Source organism: Dromiciops gliroides, chromosome 4 (assembly GCF_019393635.1).
Source record: "Dromiciops gliroides isolate mDroGli1 chromosome 4, mDroGli1.pri, whole genome shotgun sequence".
Lineage (NCBI taxonomy): Eukaryota > Metazoa > Chordata > Mammalia > Microbiotheria > Microbiotheriidae > Dromiciops > Dromiciops gliroides.
Window position 1 is genome coordinate 27,112,276 of NC_057864.1, and position 17,602 is coordinate 27,129,877.

General features: G+C 39.7%; 1 protein-coding gene across 9 annotated transcripts in view; it reads right to left on the reverse strand.

Annotated features, from left to right (window-relative positions):
- The window catches only part of OSBPL9 (oxysterol binding protein like 9), a 157,287-nt gene that overhangs the window by 26,792 nt on the left and 112,893 nt on the right, over positions 1 to 17,602 (reverse strand). For 5 of the 9 annotated variants that reach the window (XR_006356317.1, XM_044001931.1, XM_044001930.1 and 2 more), the window contains 5 exons: positions 13,012 to 13,080; positions 6,616 to 6,711; positions 5,717 to 5,764; positions 4,562 to 4,591; positions 3,424 to 3,474 (listed from right to left, as the gene is read on the reverse strand). Coding sequence is in view for 8 of the 9 variants with exons in the window: in XM_044001931.1 (XP_043857866.1) it covers positions 3,424 to 3,474; positions 4,562 to 4,591; positions 5,717 to 5,764; positions 6,616 to 6,711; positions 13,012 to 13,080 (294 nt within the window). In the remaining variant the exon portion in view is untranslated. The remainder of the gene's footprint in view (positions 1 to 3,423; positions 3,475 to 4,561; positions 4,592 to 5,716; positions 5,765 to 6,615; positions 6,712 to 13,011; positions 13,081 to 17,602) is intronic. The other 4 variants (XM_044001933.1, XM_044001932.1, XM_044001938.1 and 1 more) reach the window with 1 other exon arrangement.

A 17,602-nucleotide genomic window follows, 5' to 3' on the forward strand; every position in this document is an offset into this window, starting at 1 on the left:
TATAATAACATTAAACATATTTCTGCATTAGTCGTGTTATAAGAGAAGAATCAGAGCAAAAAGGAAAAATCTCAAAAAAGAAAAACAACAGCACCAAAAAGAAAAGAAATAGTATGATTCAATCAGCATCCATATTCCACAGTTCTTTTTTTTTTCCCCTGGATTTGGAGAGCCTTTTCCATCATGAGTCCTTTGGAACTTTCTTGTACCGTTGGATTGGTGAGAAGAATCTAGTCTATCACAGTTGATCAACACATAATGTTGATGATACTGTGCACAATGTTATCCTGATTCTGCTCATCTCATTCATCATCCTCAGTTCATGTAAGTCCTTCCAGGTTTCTCTGAATTCCTCCTGCTCATCGTTTCTTACAGCACAATAGAATTCCATTACATTCATATACCACAGATATACCACAGTCATTCCCCAATTGATGGGCAGCCCCATAATTTCCAATTCCTTGCCACCACAAAAAGAGCAGCTATAAATATTTTTGTACATGTGGGTCCCTTTCCCTTTTTTATTATGAGTTTGGGGAAAAAGACCCAAAAGTGGTATTGCTGGGTCAAAGGGTATGCACAGCTTTATCGCCCTTTGGGCATAATTCCAAATTGCTCTCCAGAATGGTTGGTCGGTTCACAGCTCCACCAACAATGCATTAGTGTTCCAATTTTCCCACAGCTTCTTCAACATTTATTATTTTCCTTTTTTGTCATTTTAGTCAATCTGATAGGTGTCAGGTGGTACCTCAGAGTTGTTTTAATTTGCATCTCTCTAATCAATAGTGATTTAGAGCATTTTTTCATATGGGAATAGATAGCTTTGGTTTCTTCATCAAAAAACTGCCTGTTCATATCCTTTGACCATTTCTCAATTGGGGAATGACTTGGATTCTTATAAATTTGATTTAGTTCCCTATATATTTTAGAAATGAGGCCTTTATCAGAAGGACTGACCATAAAAATTGTTTCCCAGCTTTCTGCCTCCCTTCTAATTTTGGATGCATTGCTTCTGTTTGTACAAAACTTTTTAAATTTAATGTAATCAAAATCATCCATTTTGCATTTCATAATAAGACTTTATAATTCTTTCCTAAACCTTGGGAAAAGTTCCATCTGTCTCCTGAAAAAGCCTAGTGGTGAAGGCTTCTAGGAGGCCTCACAAATCTACAAAAGCCCCTACAATTACTGAGAACTCCAGGATTATTATTATTCCATTACCTATCTGTGTCAGAGTCAAAAGTCTATAATCATGCAGTTACAAGAGAGACTCCAAGAGAAAATGGTGGATGCAATTCCCTTCTTTGACCAGGTAAATGATTAAACTAAGCCACAGAGAAAGGTGTCTGTGAGCTTCTTGAGCATTTAGAGTTCACAACCTCTCAAAAGCTAATTCTAATGTTTTTAGCAACCTGTTGGTCTTGTTCTCGACTTAAAATTTTTTTAAAGCATGCCTGTTTCTTTTTGTTCACTCTTCCTTAGCATGGAAAAAAAGCTGCTTGGCATTTTCCTGCATAAAAACAGTTCATACCCTTGTCAGCAGTCCCCTTATTGAATTACTTCTTCTCTAAGTGAAGAACCACCCAGCATTCTTCCCCAACAGGATGTGTTTTCTGCTCCACCTCGTACTTTTTCCAGTGTCTTTGTATTCCTTCTAAAAGTGTAATCATTCTAAATGAACAGAATACTGCTTGACAGTGTCAAACTCCGATTTCCCTCTTGACCACTTCTTCCATCAATACTCACAACTCTAGAGTTCCAGTTACTAAGAGCAAACCGTTTTACCTCTAAGAAAACTCATTTGAAAAATAAATGGCTAAACCCACTTACTGACTCTACAGGTCATCTATGCTAAAAGACCACAAATTCAGCTTTATGAACTGGGCATAAGCACTATGGCCAATAACTAGTCAGTGAAAGACTACTAATGATGGGACAGCATAGCTCTGGGGAAGGTCATCTGAATCTAAATACATTCCAAAGGCAGAACCGATGAAGCAATGCAAGGTTTTTTTGATGGGCAGCTAAAACCACCACCTGATTCTGTGTGAGTCTTTGGGCCAGATTACTGCCACAATGCCAAAACAATCTTGTGATGGGGTTGCACATCTATGAACATTCCAGCCATAATATGCTTTCTTCCTCCCTCACTTCCAAGACACACAAAAATGGAAACAGCAACTGCCCATAGTCCGATTCTGACAATATAATGTAGTATGTGGGGAAGCCACTAGCTGAATGCACAGGTCATAAGTTAACTTGAGTATAATTTGTCGTGTGATTGCATAGCCAAGAAAAATCTGATTCCCCCCAGGGATTTTCTTTGAAAACCTTCATAATTAAATATTGATTTGAAAATCAGGAGAAAAAATAGATCCAAATAACAGGAAATTACTAGAAAAATAGGTATACTGGGAATGGTAAGAATCTAAACTCGGCACGTGGCCTTCAGCCCCTAGAACTCTAAAAGCATTTTCTAAAAGACATCAAGTTGTTCTGGTATTTCTGTGCTAACTTACATGGTACAAGGGCTTGACTTTGATTCCCTTCTCTGTCAATGATAAAAAGTTAATGAGCACATGACAATGTAATTAACTATGAAAAGTCTTGTAATTCAAATGGCATGCAAAATGCCATTTTGATTGGCCAGTTACCAACTCCTTCCTACCTTACCAAAACAGGGGATGATGGACAAAGAAATTTCGATAAATGCAACATCCAGTCACTAACTCAAACACTACTGTATGATAAAATGCTAACCAAAAACCCAACGGCTCAAAAATGCCCAAGCCAAATGAAACAAAAAATGTTAAGAAAGGTTGATAACATTAACAGTAATAAATATTTGAGCTTATTCAGAATGTTCATTTTATTTAATGTGATGTCCAAATGGACAAGATTAAAAAAAAGAATCTGGACAAAAGTCAACTCGTGTTGCAAGCTAAGCTCCTGCAGCTAAGTTGGTTCTTCAATTTAATTCCATACTAAATGAACTATAAGTTACCTTTAAAAATGTTTAAAAAGAAAAAGAATCCCTAATTCATTTCAACCACATCTTCTGGTTAGTTTTTTTTTTTAAAGGAAAAAGAACTACTCTATATTCCTTTTCTTCAATCCTATGAGAAAAAGAGAAGACCTGCCAGAAACATTTCATTCTAGCAAGTGTCAAAGGTTCAGTCGAAGAGGAAGAGGAAGTTCAAGATAAACCCTCTCTTCTCCTTCCCACCATCACCAAAAATGACCTCACCACAGCAGACCCATGCAGGCAAGGGGTTAGCCAGGCACAAAATGTTGTTCCATCAAATTAGTTTCCTGCAGAAAGTTACTAAGCTGAATGCAAATCCCATCATCAAGAAAAGCTGACATCATACCGAGCAGTAAATCCCCATTAAGTTAAGTGAAGCAAAAGCAAAGTTTACTTACTTTAGCAATCTGCAGCAACACAATGCAGTGTTTAATTGATTCTACCATGTTCTATAAAAACAAAACACTGATTTTAGGATTTTACCTAAATAATAACTTTGCAAATATTTTCTAAGATATAAGACGGTCATACAACGTTAGCAAGTAATACTGTCTGGAGGCCCCAGGTCACCTGCAGCAATCTGAGCCTATGAATCCAAAGGGAGTTAGAATGTTAACAACTTGTGCTCAACAAAAGAACTGGGCCTGCAACACCAAAAAGAATTGCTTCTTTTGAACTGAAAACATCGTAAAATCGTTTTTTCACCAATCACATACACTTGAAAGGTGAGTGTGTCCAGGGAGAGGATGGATTCATTTTTAAGCTCTTAGATCTCTCTTCAGCATTATTTCTCTAAAATAGGCTCAGTTAAGGAGAAATTCCTACATAAGATTTAAAAAGAAATAGGCATTGCAAAGGACACTCTCATAAAAATGGGAGGCCTGAAACATGAAGCTCCCTCTTAACTTAATTGTTCAATATATTTCTTTACCATTTCTATAAAAAGACAAACTATTCAAAATGGCTTGTTCAGGGGCAGCTAGGTGGTACAGTGGATAGAGCACTGGCCCTGGATTCAGGAGGACCTGAGTTCAAATCTGACCTCAGACACTTGACACTTCCTAGCTGTGTGACCCTGGGCAAGTCACTTAGCCCTCATTGCCCTGAAAGAAAAAAATAAAAAAACAAACAAAAAACCCCATAACGTACTGAAAAAGACCAGAAGTCAAAGCCCTTATGTAGCTCTGGAAAGGACTTGATTTAATTGTAATGAGGAGTCCATTTACAAAAAAAAAGAAAGAAAAAAAAGAAAATTTTTCATAATTACAAAGTTCTTTTTTTTTAATGGCAACTTTTCACCAAGGATCTCAAACCTCTAAGACAGGAAACAGAGCAGGAAATATCTGAAGTGAGTGTCAGTTTGGCAATTTTTTCAACCCTAACTCTACAGTAAAATTTTGAAGAGAAGGCACAACTCTTTGAAACGCTTTCAAAGTTAAAATCAATGCTCAACCATCACTGCTACAAATAATTAGAATGGAACACATGGTTACAAAACCTAATACAAGGGAAAAGTTTGCAAAACACAAAACTTACATTTGTGGTCTCTTTGAGAGTCTCAATTTTCTGTGAAAAATAAAATCCAAAATGTAAACCATGAGAAGCACACAGGAAAGTTTTTACTTTAATGCTAATTAGAGTAAATTATGTGTATATTCTGTAATGACCATATAGTCATTTTAGGCATTTTATTCATGGGGCTCTATGGTATTATCTGAGCTGATCCCCTTGTCTTAGAGAACAAATCGAGATGAGACACTGATCTCTGAAGACTGCAAAAACCGGTCAGTGAACGCCAGGCTCAGGCCTGAGGCCTCTGGGATTCTAGGCTAGGCCTGTCAGTTATACTGGTGCCTCTACCTACAGGTGATAATTAAACCCAGCAGAAGCAGTGACCCTACACTCAAGCTCCAGGTAATTGGTAGCAAAGATCACATGCATTTTGTGAGCCAAAGTCCTTTATGAGACTTTACATTGTATTTTTATCAACAAGCCAAAAAGACCTGAATTCAGTTCTTCAGAGAAAAGAAATGATTTCAAAGTTTGCTTTCTCAGATGAAGACATCTTGCATAGTTTCTATATAGAATTTAAAAAGGCAAAAAGGCTTGTTTTAAAATGAAGCAATTTGCTAAGCTCATTACTCCCCAAAGAAGAGAACCAAAACATAAAAGGGAAGAGTGGAAAGAAGTAAAGAAGGAGGAGTCTTGGCAATAATACATTATAAAGGAACTGAAGAATGGCCATTCTTCAAAACAAAAATAGCCACAGAGCTGATAAGCTGAATTACTGCCCTAAGGAAACCAGAGAAAGAAACCAAACCAACCCAAACCCAACCAAACCCCAAAGCCAGGGAAAGAACAGGAGGCGAGGCTTATCAACCCCTAAGGGACTGGGTAAACATCATGCTCTAAAGTAAGTGCACTTGAGCCTTTCCATGAGATCAGCAAAGACTGTGTCCATGTAGTGGACGGTGGGATGAGGCTTGGGCTCCAGAGCAAAGGGCAGCCTCACTTCGCTGCAATGCAAGAGGCTGTTCTGGATGAAATAGGGGCTTCCCAGACCCACTTACCATGGGCCCATGGAAACCCTTCGGTGAACTTGATGCTAAATTAAACACTGTAGCAGACTCTAATACAATTGTTTTAATAAGCAAATAATTCAGAAGAAACAACAATTAAATGGCAAGTTACCTTTCTCTGTTCATCATCTTTGCAGTTTTGAAGCTTGTTATCAAACAGCTATAAAACAAAAACCACAAACATAGGTCAGAGATTACAGTCTAAACAGCTACTTTAACATTTAAAAGCCAATGATCTCTTGTGATGCAGAGTGATTCTGGGTGAAACAAGGGCTGTGAGAGCCCTATGGGGGCATCCCACAAAATGCTACTGGAGACCCTGCAAGTCAGACACTTCTGTGAGTGCCTTGAGGTACGTAAAGTTCACCAGTGAAAACATCAGGCTTTTAAGACTCTAAGCTTCTCAAAAGTGCTTCTCAAAAGCCAAGAGATGGGCTTTCCCCACAACCTTCCAACAGAGCACTTGCTTCCTCCCGCCCTACAGGACACAGCTTTTGTTTTGTTTTAAAGAAAAGGGAATACGATAAACAAGGAGGAAAAGACTGAGACTTTTATAAATTGTAGCTTAAATGCATCTGTCTTAGGGGAATTCTTCTCACCTCCAAATGTCAAGGAAAGGGTACTAAGTGAGGAGACTTAGTAAGTTCCACAATAAGTTTCCTCTGGAGCTCAGCTGCTTCCACAAGAATTAAACATGACCAAGGCCTTTCAGATTTCATTTTTTTCTTATAAATATGTCTAGATGTGTAAGAACTGAGCATGTTTATAGGCACAAAGAATCATAAACATCTGTATATTACTGTCAAAGTGATCAGATCATCCAGAGAAATCTCTGAATAGCCAGCTTCAAAGAAGAGCTGGAAACTAGAGAAGGGGTTTTGGGTTGTTTTAAAATTAAGAGAGCAGAAATGGCTGCTGCAACAGTGTCTAACTGAGAAGTGGAGACCCCCAAGCATGTATGTAGTTCACTTGTGCACCAACCACCACCACCCTCAGCTTCATCTGTCCTACCTTCAGCTGATCGATCAAAATTTGCAAATACGCATCAGCCTCTGTCAGTTTCTTATCAAAGTCCTGAACGCTGGGAACAAATCCAGAATCTACACCCTAGAGAGAGAGAGAGAGAAATGCATATCATACAGGTATCACAGCTTAGCCTAAAACCCCCTAACATCCCATATAATCTCATGACGACATCTCAGATGCGGTGGCTAATGAGAGGCGATGTCTAGAAATACTCAAAAGGATCATTCACTGCACAAGTTCCCCATGTCCCCATGGCAGTCTTCTCCTAAAGTGAAAGGTCCTTAATGGCAAAAGCACTCCGTCAGGTAAGTCAATTCCTAGCTAAGGTTCTGGCCTTTCCCCAGTGGAAATGGGGCCACCTCTTCTTAACCAAGCAGTCACCGAGCACCAATTCTACAGGCTGCTATATATATATACTCCCATTAATAATACAGAGGAACCTGCTGATTGGACAACTTTTCTCTTTAAGAACCCTACCTCTACTCTGGCTTCCAATTACCCTCTTACCCAGACCAAATTTCTTCACCCTCAAGAAACTTCTAATAGAATGGCTTAAAGTAGTTATTGCTTCAGCTTCTCCAGCCCCACTTTCTGATCCTCCTGATGCTGAGTCCTTACCATGTCACTCTTCGATTTCCTGTCTTTAAATTCTGTTCTCCATGGAGAGACCAGTCATTTCAAAACTAACCAAACATCCGACTCTTCATCTACACAGTTTTCCCTATCTGAGCAGAAATAAGTGTTCTCTCTCAACAAATCCTCTGCACTTCCTTCTTACTGGGAATGTTTACTTATGCATAGGAATGGTGGCTCATTGCTCAGTTTGTTCAATCGTCTGTATTTGTCCAAAGCACTATATCATGTCTGATGATAAATGTTAAGATAGCAAGATTTGGCATCACTGTTTGATTGATTGATGGAGAACATGCAGCAGAGTTGAGAGTAAGTTGAGAGTAAGTTCGTCATGATGCTGGGTTGCAAAAGCAGCTGGAGTTTGTCTCACAAGCCCATCGACAGCCATCCCAGAAATTAAAAGTGCTCCAGCCATCGATATGAAGTACAAAATCATGAAAAGACAGGGCCAGAAAGGATTGTGGCTGCTCACAGAGACTGGCCAGTTCATTTACCATGATTTCTCTGACAGTTTTCCTCATGCCCCACTTCAGTTGGCCTCTGTGTACCCTTCCCCCATTTTGTGTGCCTCTAGCCTCTAGGGTCCAGCAGAACAAAGCAAATCTCTCTTCTCTGTGACCACTTTTAAAGTATTTGAACACAATTGTTACGTTATGTGTTACAATGAACACTAAACCAAATTCAAGAAAATTTAACAATTTTAAACATGGTCAGTTATACAATATCTTAGGTCTCTGGGGAATTAAGTTTATTTGTTGTTAATTTTTTTTCCAACACAAAACCGGAATGATACAAGCTCTTTCCTTAAACTGCATTGCTGAGGAGCTTTGTTGTTTTCATTGTAATTGTTGTTTGGGGAGAGGGGGTGTAGAAGAAAGAAGAATGCCTGCCAGAAAGAACAGCTAGGGTAGAAAGAGATTTTAGCAAGCTCTCATAACCAAAGCATGCTTATAAAACTGTGACTAACCTTATTTGGAAGATTAAGATATTTTTCCATTAGAAAATTGGAATGCAAAAAGATAGCCAGAAAAAAAAAAATCTGTTGACAGTCTATACCCAGTTTATGTCATTGGAACCATCAAATCCATAAGCTGTAAGAGGAACTACACTGCAGTACTAGATAGCAGGGGTCAATCACTTTGACAGCCAGTTCCCAGTGAATCAGAAAAAAGGTAAACTTGGTGCAAACCAAGTTAGCAGGAAATAGGCTGGCTAACTGGTATAGTAAGTAACGAACAGCAGCATATAACCAACTTATTCCTGAATGAAAATAAAGATCAAAAGAGAAATTTCTCTTTTTTCAGAATTTAGAAGAGCACGGCAAGGAAATGTTTAGTGCAATAAGGGTTTCTTAATCTGATTCTTGGGTCCTACTGAAATTCTTAGTCACTCATCTTTTCAAAGGCTCAACTTTAAAAATTAAATCATGTTAATCCTATCATTTGGAGCAAGTCATTTCAAATTACTCTAGAGTTTGAGACCTCTGAGGTCTCTGAGAACAACCCATACTGGACCAAGAATCCCCTACCTTTGGGGCCAAATAAAACAAGCCTAATCTTGTTTCTACATTAACCACCTTCCCAATATTTGAACAAAGCTACCAAATCTTCTCATCTCCAGGTTAAACATTCCAGTTCCTTTGCTCAGTCTTCCTATGGGATGAATGGATAATTAACAATATCCTCCCCTAAAAAATGGTGCCCAGACAGGGCGTCTGACCAAAGTAGGTGAGCAGAATATTGGGCCTTTCTTACCGCAGCAAAGGACAGCATTACCTTGTACAAATTGCCTTATCTCACTGCTGGCCCGTATTGAATTCGGACTTCCCTCTTTCACCCACACATTTTTTTCAAACAAAATTCAGTTAAGTATAACCAACCAAGCTTTCCTATCCTCTGTTTGCAAAGCCAATTACTTGAACACCAGTCTAGGACTGGACCCTTATTCCTATTCAATTTCATCTTATTTGATATCAAGATCTTTTTGAATCCTTACGGCCATGCAAAGTCTGACCAATCCTCTTCCCAGAAAAGTGCAACAGCAAATGTGATTAGCATTCCATTCAGGCAAACCACCGATTTAAGAAAAAAAAAAAGAAAAAAAATGTTCAACAGCCAAGGCCCAAAGATCCCTGTGGCACTTTACTGGACACCATAAATGGCCGGCCATTCACTTAAGTTTGGGATCCACCTATGGTAGGCCTAGTGTCTAGTCCACATCTTTCCTTCATGGGACTTTGTCTCCAGAGACCTTCAGGGTTCCTCAACTGTTTTCTCATTACACTGGACCTACTCTCTTAACATAGGGCAAAGATTTTGAACTTTTGCTGGGTTGTAGGCCCCTTTGGGAAGTCTGGAGAAACCTAAAGACCCTCTTTTGCAGGATAATGTCTTAAAATATTTAGGAAATGTTAAATGTTAGAAGTTAATGAAAATTAACATGCAATTCTCCCCTCCTTGAAACCTATACATGGACCCCTCTGGAAGCTCCAGGTCAAGAATCTTTACTCTCTGATATCTAAGTAGGAAAGCAGACACAGAAGGCAGTCCTTCGTCTTTCCTTTTCTGTTTGAAGACCCACTGCATTTTCACACCCTTCAAAGGATCCCTCCTCCAACCCTTAGAAACATCAAGTCCAAATAACTCATATTGGATATCACTTATATTAACTTCCCTTATTATTATTAAACCTCTTGTGGCTGTCATAAGAACTCTCAGATCTGCCTCTAAATCTTCCACTTATCCCTACAATAACTTTGCTCTTTTCATCATTCTCATTAATTTACCTAACTTCTCTGCTTATTTCACCTTCTTTACTAAGTACACACTAATGTTTATAAGCAATGTTCATAAGCAGTTGCCTGTGTCCACCTCCAACTCCTAAGTATATACATATCAATCCACATATAAAAACAAAGCAGTCAAATTTCAAAAGTCTGCTGATATTAATCTTAAAGGCATTCTTCAAATAAACAAAGAAAAAAATAGATTTATGAAAAAACCTGGACTTGGCATTTTATTGAATGCTCAATTATCTTGACCTTTATAAAGCTAATAAGCATTTTAGTTATTATATGGCATCAGTTGATACAGAGTATGAAGAGCCCTCAGAGAATGCAGAATACAAGCCAGCATGCTCTGGTGCCCATGCCCTTTGACATACCATCATATGTCCCTGTCAGGTCATTCGGCCTCTCCAACACTTCAATAAAGGGGTGCTACTACCCACTGAACAACATAACCTAAAATTATCCATACCCCTTTAACTTCACCATTTAGAATACCACAGGCACTTATGAATAGAAAAATTAATCTAATTAATAATAAATAAATGGATGACACTCATGCTCCCCACACAAATAGTCTCTACCATTTTAAGGGGGGAAATTGCAATACAGGGTTTTCCTAAAGACTAAGGAAAACAGGGAAGAGAAAATAAAAGCTAAAGTCTAAAGAAATAATTTAAGTTTTATAATTACATCAGAAGGACAAATACACCAAGAGCTCTCCATAAGTAAATTCAGCTTCTAAGGATAGGCAACAGCTCTGGCCCAAGACCAGCCCCTGCAGGTATTCTCACATTCTACTCATCATCTGAGCTTCTCTTTTCCCTTTAGTTCTCTTCCTTCATCTTTTCTTATTCCTTTCTATGCGTATATCCATAGGCATGGCTTGGTACCACTGGTGACAAGCCAGGGTTAAAAAAAGCGTCCTGGCCCCTGTTTTAATAGATTAACAAACCCTACACATTGGGCAAAGAAGCAGTGATATAAATTGAAAAATTCCAAACATTTTCAGTAAAAATGTGCAGACAGTCCATAGAGACATTGGGAAACACAATGGAAGGAGTGGCTTCAGGAATGACCAGGCCATACACAGTCATAGTCACAATTATTAAGTACCTACTATGTGCCAAAGCACTGTGAAACTGTGCCAGGCACCAGGGTTACAAAAACAAAAAATAAACCAATCCCAGATATCTTGCAAACAAAACAAAACAACTGTAGACCCTGTACCAAGAATAAGCAAACGTGGGCCATCTCTGTAAAGGGACATGATTGGCAGAGACTATACTGCCTAAAAGAAAAATGCCAAGTCTAGGTCACGAGCACTCCCCTAATGAAGTAAATTATGAAATAAAATTCTACAGTCGTCACAGAACCAAAAAGGGCAATCTAATCATCCAGCAATAAAAGGGGGAGGGGGAGACACCGTCTATGCTAAAGAGAGTTTCGAAAGGAACTTACTAGGCTCATCAAAGCTGAGTTCTAAAGGGTGGGTGAAAGATGATCCAATTTCCTCTGCAGAGCTCTCCAGCACCACTCAATCAGCCCCAAAACAACGTCCCTGATCTATCTTCTGGACTAAAAGTTTCAAGCCAACAAGAGGAAATAAAACTAAGTCTATTCCCACCAGGATTTTTAGTTAAAGTTAAAGGGTAATTAATGACATGAGCATGGGGGGTGTGTGTGTGTGTGTGTGTGTGTGTGTGTGTGTGTGTGTGTGTGTGTGTGTGTGTGTGTGTGTGTGTGTACACAGGTTGCTGTCTGCCAGTATCAGTTAATATCTTCCTTTAAGAACTCAGAATAAACACTTTTAGAACACTTAACAGGTAAAGACTGAAAACAAGGTGCTAAGAACTGCTGGTATGTATCTGAATGACACTCTTCTAAGTTTATTAGAATAAAAGGCTTTAGTTCTAAGATCTAACATCACTTCAATTGCAGGGGCTAGGCCAGTTAATGATCCGTATTGGCCAGTGTTGGAATTTTAGCACCCTATATATTATAGGAGAGTTCATTTAAGAAGCAAAGATTAGTCCTTTTGCATAACTGAATATTTTTCTCCCAGCAACTGACACCTGATTATATTTGTTCACTGTGATACCAACAGTTGTATTATTATGAGGGAATGGCTTCAAATTACCTTGAAAAACATTTTAAATTAAAAGTAACCGTTTAAAAAGAAAACCCAACGGTAACAGGTTTTAAGATACCAGCCCTCATGTAGCATGTAAATAAAAATTCCTTTTTTGGGGGGGGGGAAGGGGCCCTGGGGGTTAAGTGACTTGCCCAGGGTCACACAGCTACTAAGTGTCAAGTGTCTGAGGCCGAATTTGAACTCAGGTCCTCCTTAATCCAGGGCTGGTGCTCTATCCACTGCGACACCTAGCTGCCCCTGTAAATAAAAATTCTTAAATCAATAGGTACTATTAGGACACTCAAGTGTCCTGGCCTTCCTGCAAGTATCACAAATACTTTTTTCCCCCCACATAAAATTTTTATTTTACTGTTAAAATTTGGAAGGATAACTGGAACTCTATTGAATGCTTTTTTATATACAGACCAAAAATATACAAAAAAACCAGAAGAACTCACTGTATCAGTCAAGACTCAGAAAAATATGAAACATCAAGAAAATAGAAGGGACAACTGCTTAAGCTGTGAACTTTAAAATTTAACAAATGAGAAACACTTGAGAAAACAGGCCACTGAATAGTAAATGACATGATTTTTATGGAAATAGATATGAGACACAGAATTTATTTTTAAAATATTCATTGGCAAAGCAAATACAAACACTCTAGAATGAGAAAGTAATGAAAGCCTTGCAAAATGCAGTAATGATAAAGCAGGGATGAGAATATTTGGATAGTTTACATACAAAAATAGCACCTCAAGATGACATGCATCACAGAGAAAGTATTACCCCCAAGAAAATTAGAGGACATACTTACTGAATCACTTACAATTATTTTTGAAAATTCAAGAACTGGAGAGATACCAGAAGACTGGAAAAAAGCAAGTGTGGTACTGATCTTCAAGAAAGGTAAGGAAAGAGAGAATAGAAAGTTACATTCTGTAAGTCTCACAGTAATAAACAAACAATGGAATAATAAAGACCAAAAAACACTGTTAATATCTAGAGCAGATAAGGAAAAGGAGATAAATTAGTAGTAAATAGGAAGTTTCTAAAGAATAAAACCACACAGTTTGTTCTCAATAGAATATTAAAATTTAGTGTAAGGGCTGCACTAGATATTATTTGTCCCACTATGGCAGAAATTTAATTAAAGCAAACAATGACTCAAAAACGCCTTAAAAAGTCAGAGGTAATGATAGAGACCATCTCAACTCAATTAAATAGACTATGGCTCCTCTGGATAAATGAAAAGTTTAGAAAACCAGCATCCCTTTGGATTCTTGCTACTTTCCCAAATGATGGGAATACCATCATTATTCCTTAGGAAATGATTACCCATATGTTATCATCAACTGAAGCAACTGTAAGAGAACCAGGGCCCTTCAACAGAAAAGTACTGATAATCTGGGACACTTTCATAATAGGCTCAGAACAGCTAGGTGGTGCAGTGGACCCAGGGCTGGGCCTGTGGTCAAAAAGACCTGATTTCAAATCCAGCTTCAGACACTAGCTTTGTGTCCCTGGGCAAGTCATTTAACCCTGTTTTCCTCCGTTTCCTCATCTATAAAATGATCTGGAGAAGGAAATGGCAAAACACTCCTGGACCTATGTCAAGAAAACCCCAGAGGGTCACAAAGAGCCAGAAATGACTAAAATGAATTGCACACAGCAAAGCAGAGTCTCAGAATCAAAGAGCTGTGGGACTGAAAGAGACCTCAATGTCCTAGTCAGACAAATATCTGGAAAAAAATTCCCAGCATGGAACATGCCTAACAACTGAGCCATCCAGCTTCTAACACAGGGGGCTCACTCACCCACCTCCGCGAGGCAGCCTATTCCACTTTAGCTCGGATTTAATTCTTGACATCAGGCCTCAATTAGCCTCCTTGCTGCTACTCCTCCCTATTACTCTTGGTTTTGGTGTCTTCTATGTGAGCGCCAACTGTGTGAAAACAGTTATTGTATCTCCCTTAATCAATTCTCTAATGACATGGATTAAAGGCCCTCTGCCATCATGGTTGTTGAACTCCACACACTTTGTAACCAAACATCATACTCCTGTTGTGGGTTCAACCAAGGTCAGCACAAAGCAATGGCTTCCTCTTTTATTCCTATAAGTTATTTGTGTACCTGTCTTAAAAGCCTATGACTGCAGTAGCTTTCTTGGGTTCCACATAAGGCTGTTGACTCATTATGAGTTTGTAGTCCATCAAAACTCCAGGTCTTTTTATGTATAACCATCCCTCCCTTGAACTGCCTTGTGAAGTTGATTTCATGAATCCCAGTATGAGAATCTTCATTTATTCCTAGTCACTTTCATCTTATTAGATTCCTCCCAAGACTCTAGACTATGAACGTAACGAAGAGGGGGGGAGGCTCCATTTTACTCGACATTAATGACGTTAAAAGAATGGTGACAATGACAAAAGACGAGACACTGAATAGTAAAATAAAATCAGGTACAACACTCCTGATTTCCACCTTCCCAATGTCATGGAAGAGTAGCAGAATACTATATATTTATTTCATTCATTCATATGTTGGTAATTTGTGCCCTTCTATGACTAGCTTAGAATTACTTAGTTTATCAGAATATCATGATTTAAAAAAAAAATCTTTTCCCTTGAAGAGTTTTACTTCCTATACTTATGGTCTATATTTATCAGAATGCCTCAAAACTCTAAAAGGACCATAGTTAGAGTTCTTATACTACACCGCATATTATATCATAGCTATTCATTGACCCCCCCCCCCTGCCGTTCCACACCTTTACTCCCCTCCCCCGGCCTTAAGACAATACAGCTCCAACCCTACACTGGCCTTCCTGCTGTTTCTTCCATGTGCCCCTCTCCTGATCCCCTGCCTTTGTACTGGCTCCCTCCATCCCTGCTTCCCTAGACTCAGCTCAAACCCCCTATTCTGCAGGCCTTTTCAGGCCTCTTCCCCACATCCCCACAGGTGGCTTCCCTCTGAAATCACCCCCCATTTGCAGAGTGCATTTATCTTGTACATGCATCGTTATTTATTGATACGTTGTCTCCCCATGTATAACTTGAGTTTCTTCAGTGCAGGGCCCGGGCTTTGTCTTCTCTGCCACCCCTGTGCTTATCCTATAGTGTGGCCCAGAGGAAGCATATCATAATGCTTGATGGCTGGGAACTCTTCCTGGGCTGCCTCTCTCTTCCGTGTGTCATCTTCCCCATTAGGATATTTTCCATTTGTATCCCCAGGACTTAGCACACAGTAAATGCTTAACTAGGGGCAACTAGGTGGCACACTGTGAAGAGTGTGGAGCCTGCAGTCAGAAAGACTCATTTTCATGAGTTCAAATCCAGCCTCAGACACTTACTTGCTGTGTGACCCTGGGCAGGTCATTTAACACTGTCTGCCTCAGTTTCTCAATGTAAATGAACTAGAGAAGGAAATGGCAAACCACTATCTCTGCCAAGAAAACCCCAAACAGTGTCACAAAGAGTCTGACACAACCGAACTGCTCAATAATTCATTTCCATCTAAACTAGAGAAAACTGTATTTGAATTGGAATCTAAAGCAGTGTGTATTGCTGTATCAATGAAGACATCATGCAGGGGAAAGAAGGCTAAAATACTTCCCCTGTCCTCCCAATTCAGACTTCTGGAGCTCATGTTCTTTTTAATTTTACTTAATAGTATTTTATCTTTTCCGATTACATGGAAATATCATTTTCGACATTCATTTTTGTAAGATTTTGAGTTCCAAATTTTTCTCCCTTACTCTTTCCCTTCCTCTGCTCCATATGACAGCAAGCAATCTGATATAGGTTACAGGTAAACTCATTTTAAACAAGTTTCCACATTACTCATGTTGTGAAATAAGAATCAGAACAAAAGGAAATACCACAAGAAAGGAAAAAGCACAAAAACCATTGAAAATAGTATTCTTCAGTCTGCATTCAGACTCCATAGTCCTTTCCCCAGATGTGGAGATCATTTTCCATCACGAGTCTTTTGGCATTGTCTTGGATCATTGTACTGCTGAGAAGAAATAAGTCAATCATAGTTGATCATCGCACAATGTTGCTGTTCTTGTCTACAATGTTCTCCTGGTTCTGTTCACTTTACTCAGCATCAATTCCTGTGAGTCATTCCAGGTTTTTTTGGAAATCTGCCAATTCAAGCTTCTTTCAAGGCTTGGCTTAAACCCCACCTTCTTAAGCCCGCCCTCCACAAGACTCTCCTGGGTCTCCTTCCACCTGTCTGACCAAGTGCTCTTCAAGACCTTCGTTCACCTTGTATCTGTTGCTCTGTCTGGTTTCCTATCCATGGAACAAAGTGCCCTTCCCAGGATAAGCTCATCACTTTTAACCACTACTGAACTGCTAGCACAAGTCCTAGCGGACACCACCTCCCTCTGCACACCCCCTCCTTTGACTGAAGGGCAGAGCACCAAACTTCCCCCCTTTAGAGAGGGCAGACATGGGACCGAGTTCCCTCCACTTTTATCTGCTGCTCTGCCTGGTTTCAATTTTGTGGAACACAATGCTGGGTGTCCATCCCCGACTCCTTTGGACTGTGAGCTCCTTGAGGGCAGTAACCGTCTCTCTTTTTATTGGTTATAGTCCCAGTGCTTGGAACAATGCTAGCACCTAGTAGGTACTTAATAAATGAATGTTTATTGGATTAGATAGGTCATGCCCACTTGCTAACTTGGGGGGTCCCATGGAGCTCAATCGTGGGCTCTCTTTTCTTCTCCTTCTATACTATTTAACTTGGTGATCATCAGTTGCCATGGGTTCAAGTTTATCTCTAGGGCGATATTTTTTTTTTTTGCGGGGCAATGGGGGTTAAGTGACTTGCCCAGGGTCACACAGCTAGTAAGTGTTAAGTGTCTGAGGCCGGATTTGAACTCAGGTACTCCTGACTCCAGGGCCGGTGCTTTAACCACTGCACCATCTAGCTGCCCCCGAGGATGATTCTTAAATCTACTTGACCAGCCTTAACCTCTTTCTAGTCCTCTAAACTCACAACCTCCAACTGCCTCTTGGACATCTCAAAATGAACAACCTGTAGAAAACTCTAACTCCAAAACGCAACTCACGGCCCTTCTCCCCAAACGTTCCTATTGATGCTGTGAAGGCACCACCATCCTCCAAGTCACCTAAGGTCTCAAACCACATGAAGGCCTTGAGTCCTCCACCCTTCTCACTTCCCCATAGGCAATCTGCTGCCGGGTCCTGTGGACTTTCCCTCCATAACCTCTCTCTCGACATCACCTTCTCTCCTCCAACACTGACTGTGTCCCGGGGTAGTCGATAATCAACGAGCACCTCCCTGCTTCCTTCAAGTCCCAGCTCAAACGCCCTCCACAGGAAAGCCTTTCCTGATTCCCCTTAATGCTAGTGCCTTCCCTCTGCTGGTCACCCCCAAGCCCCCGGATA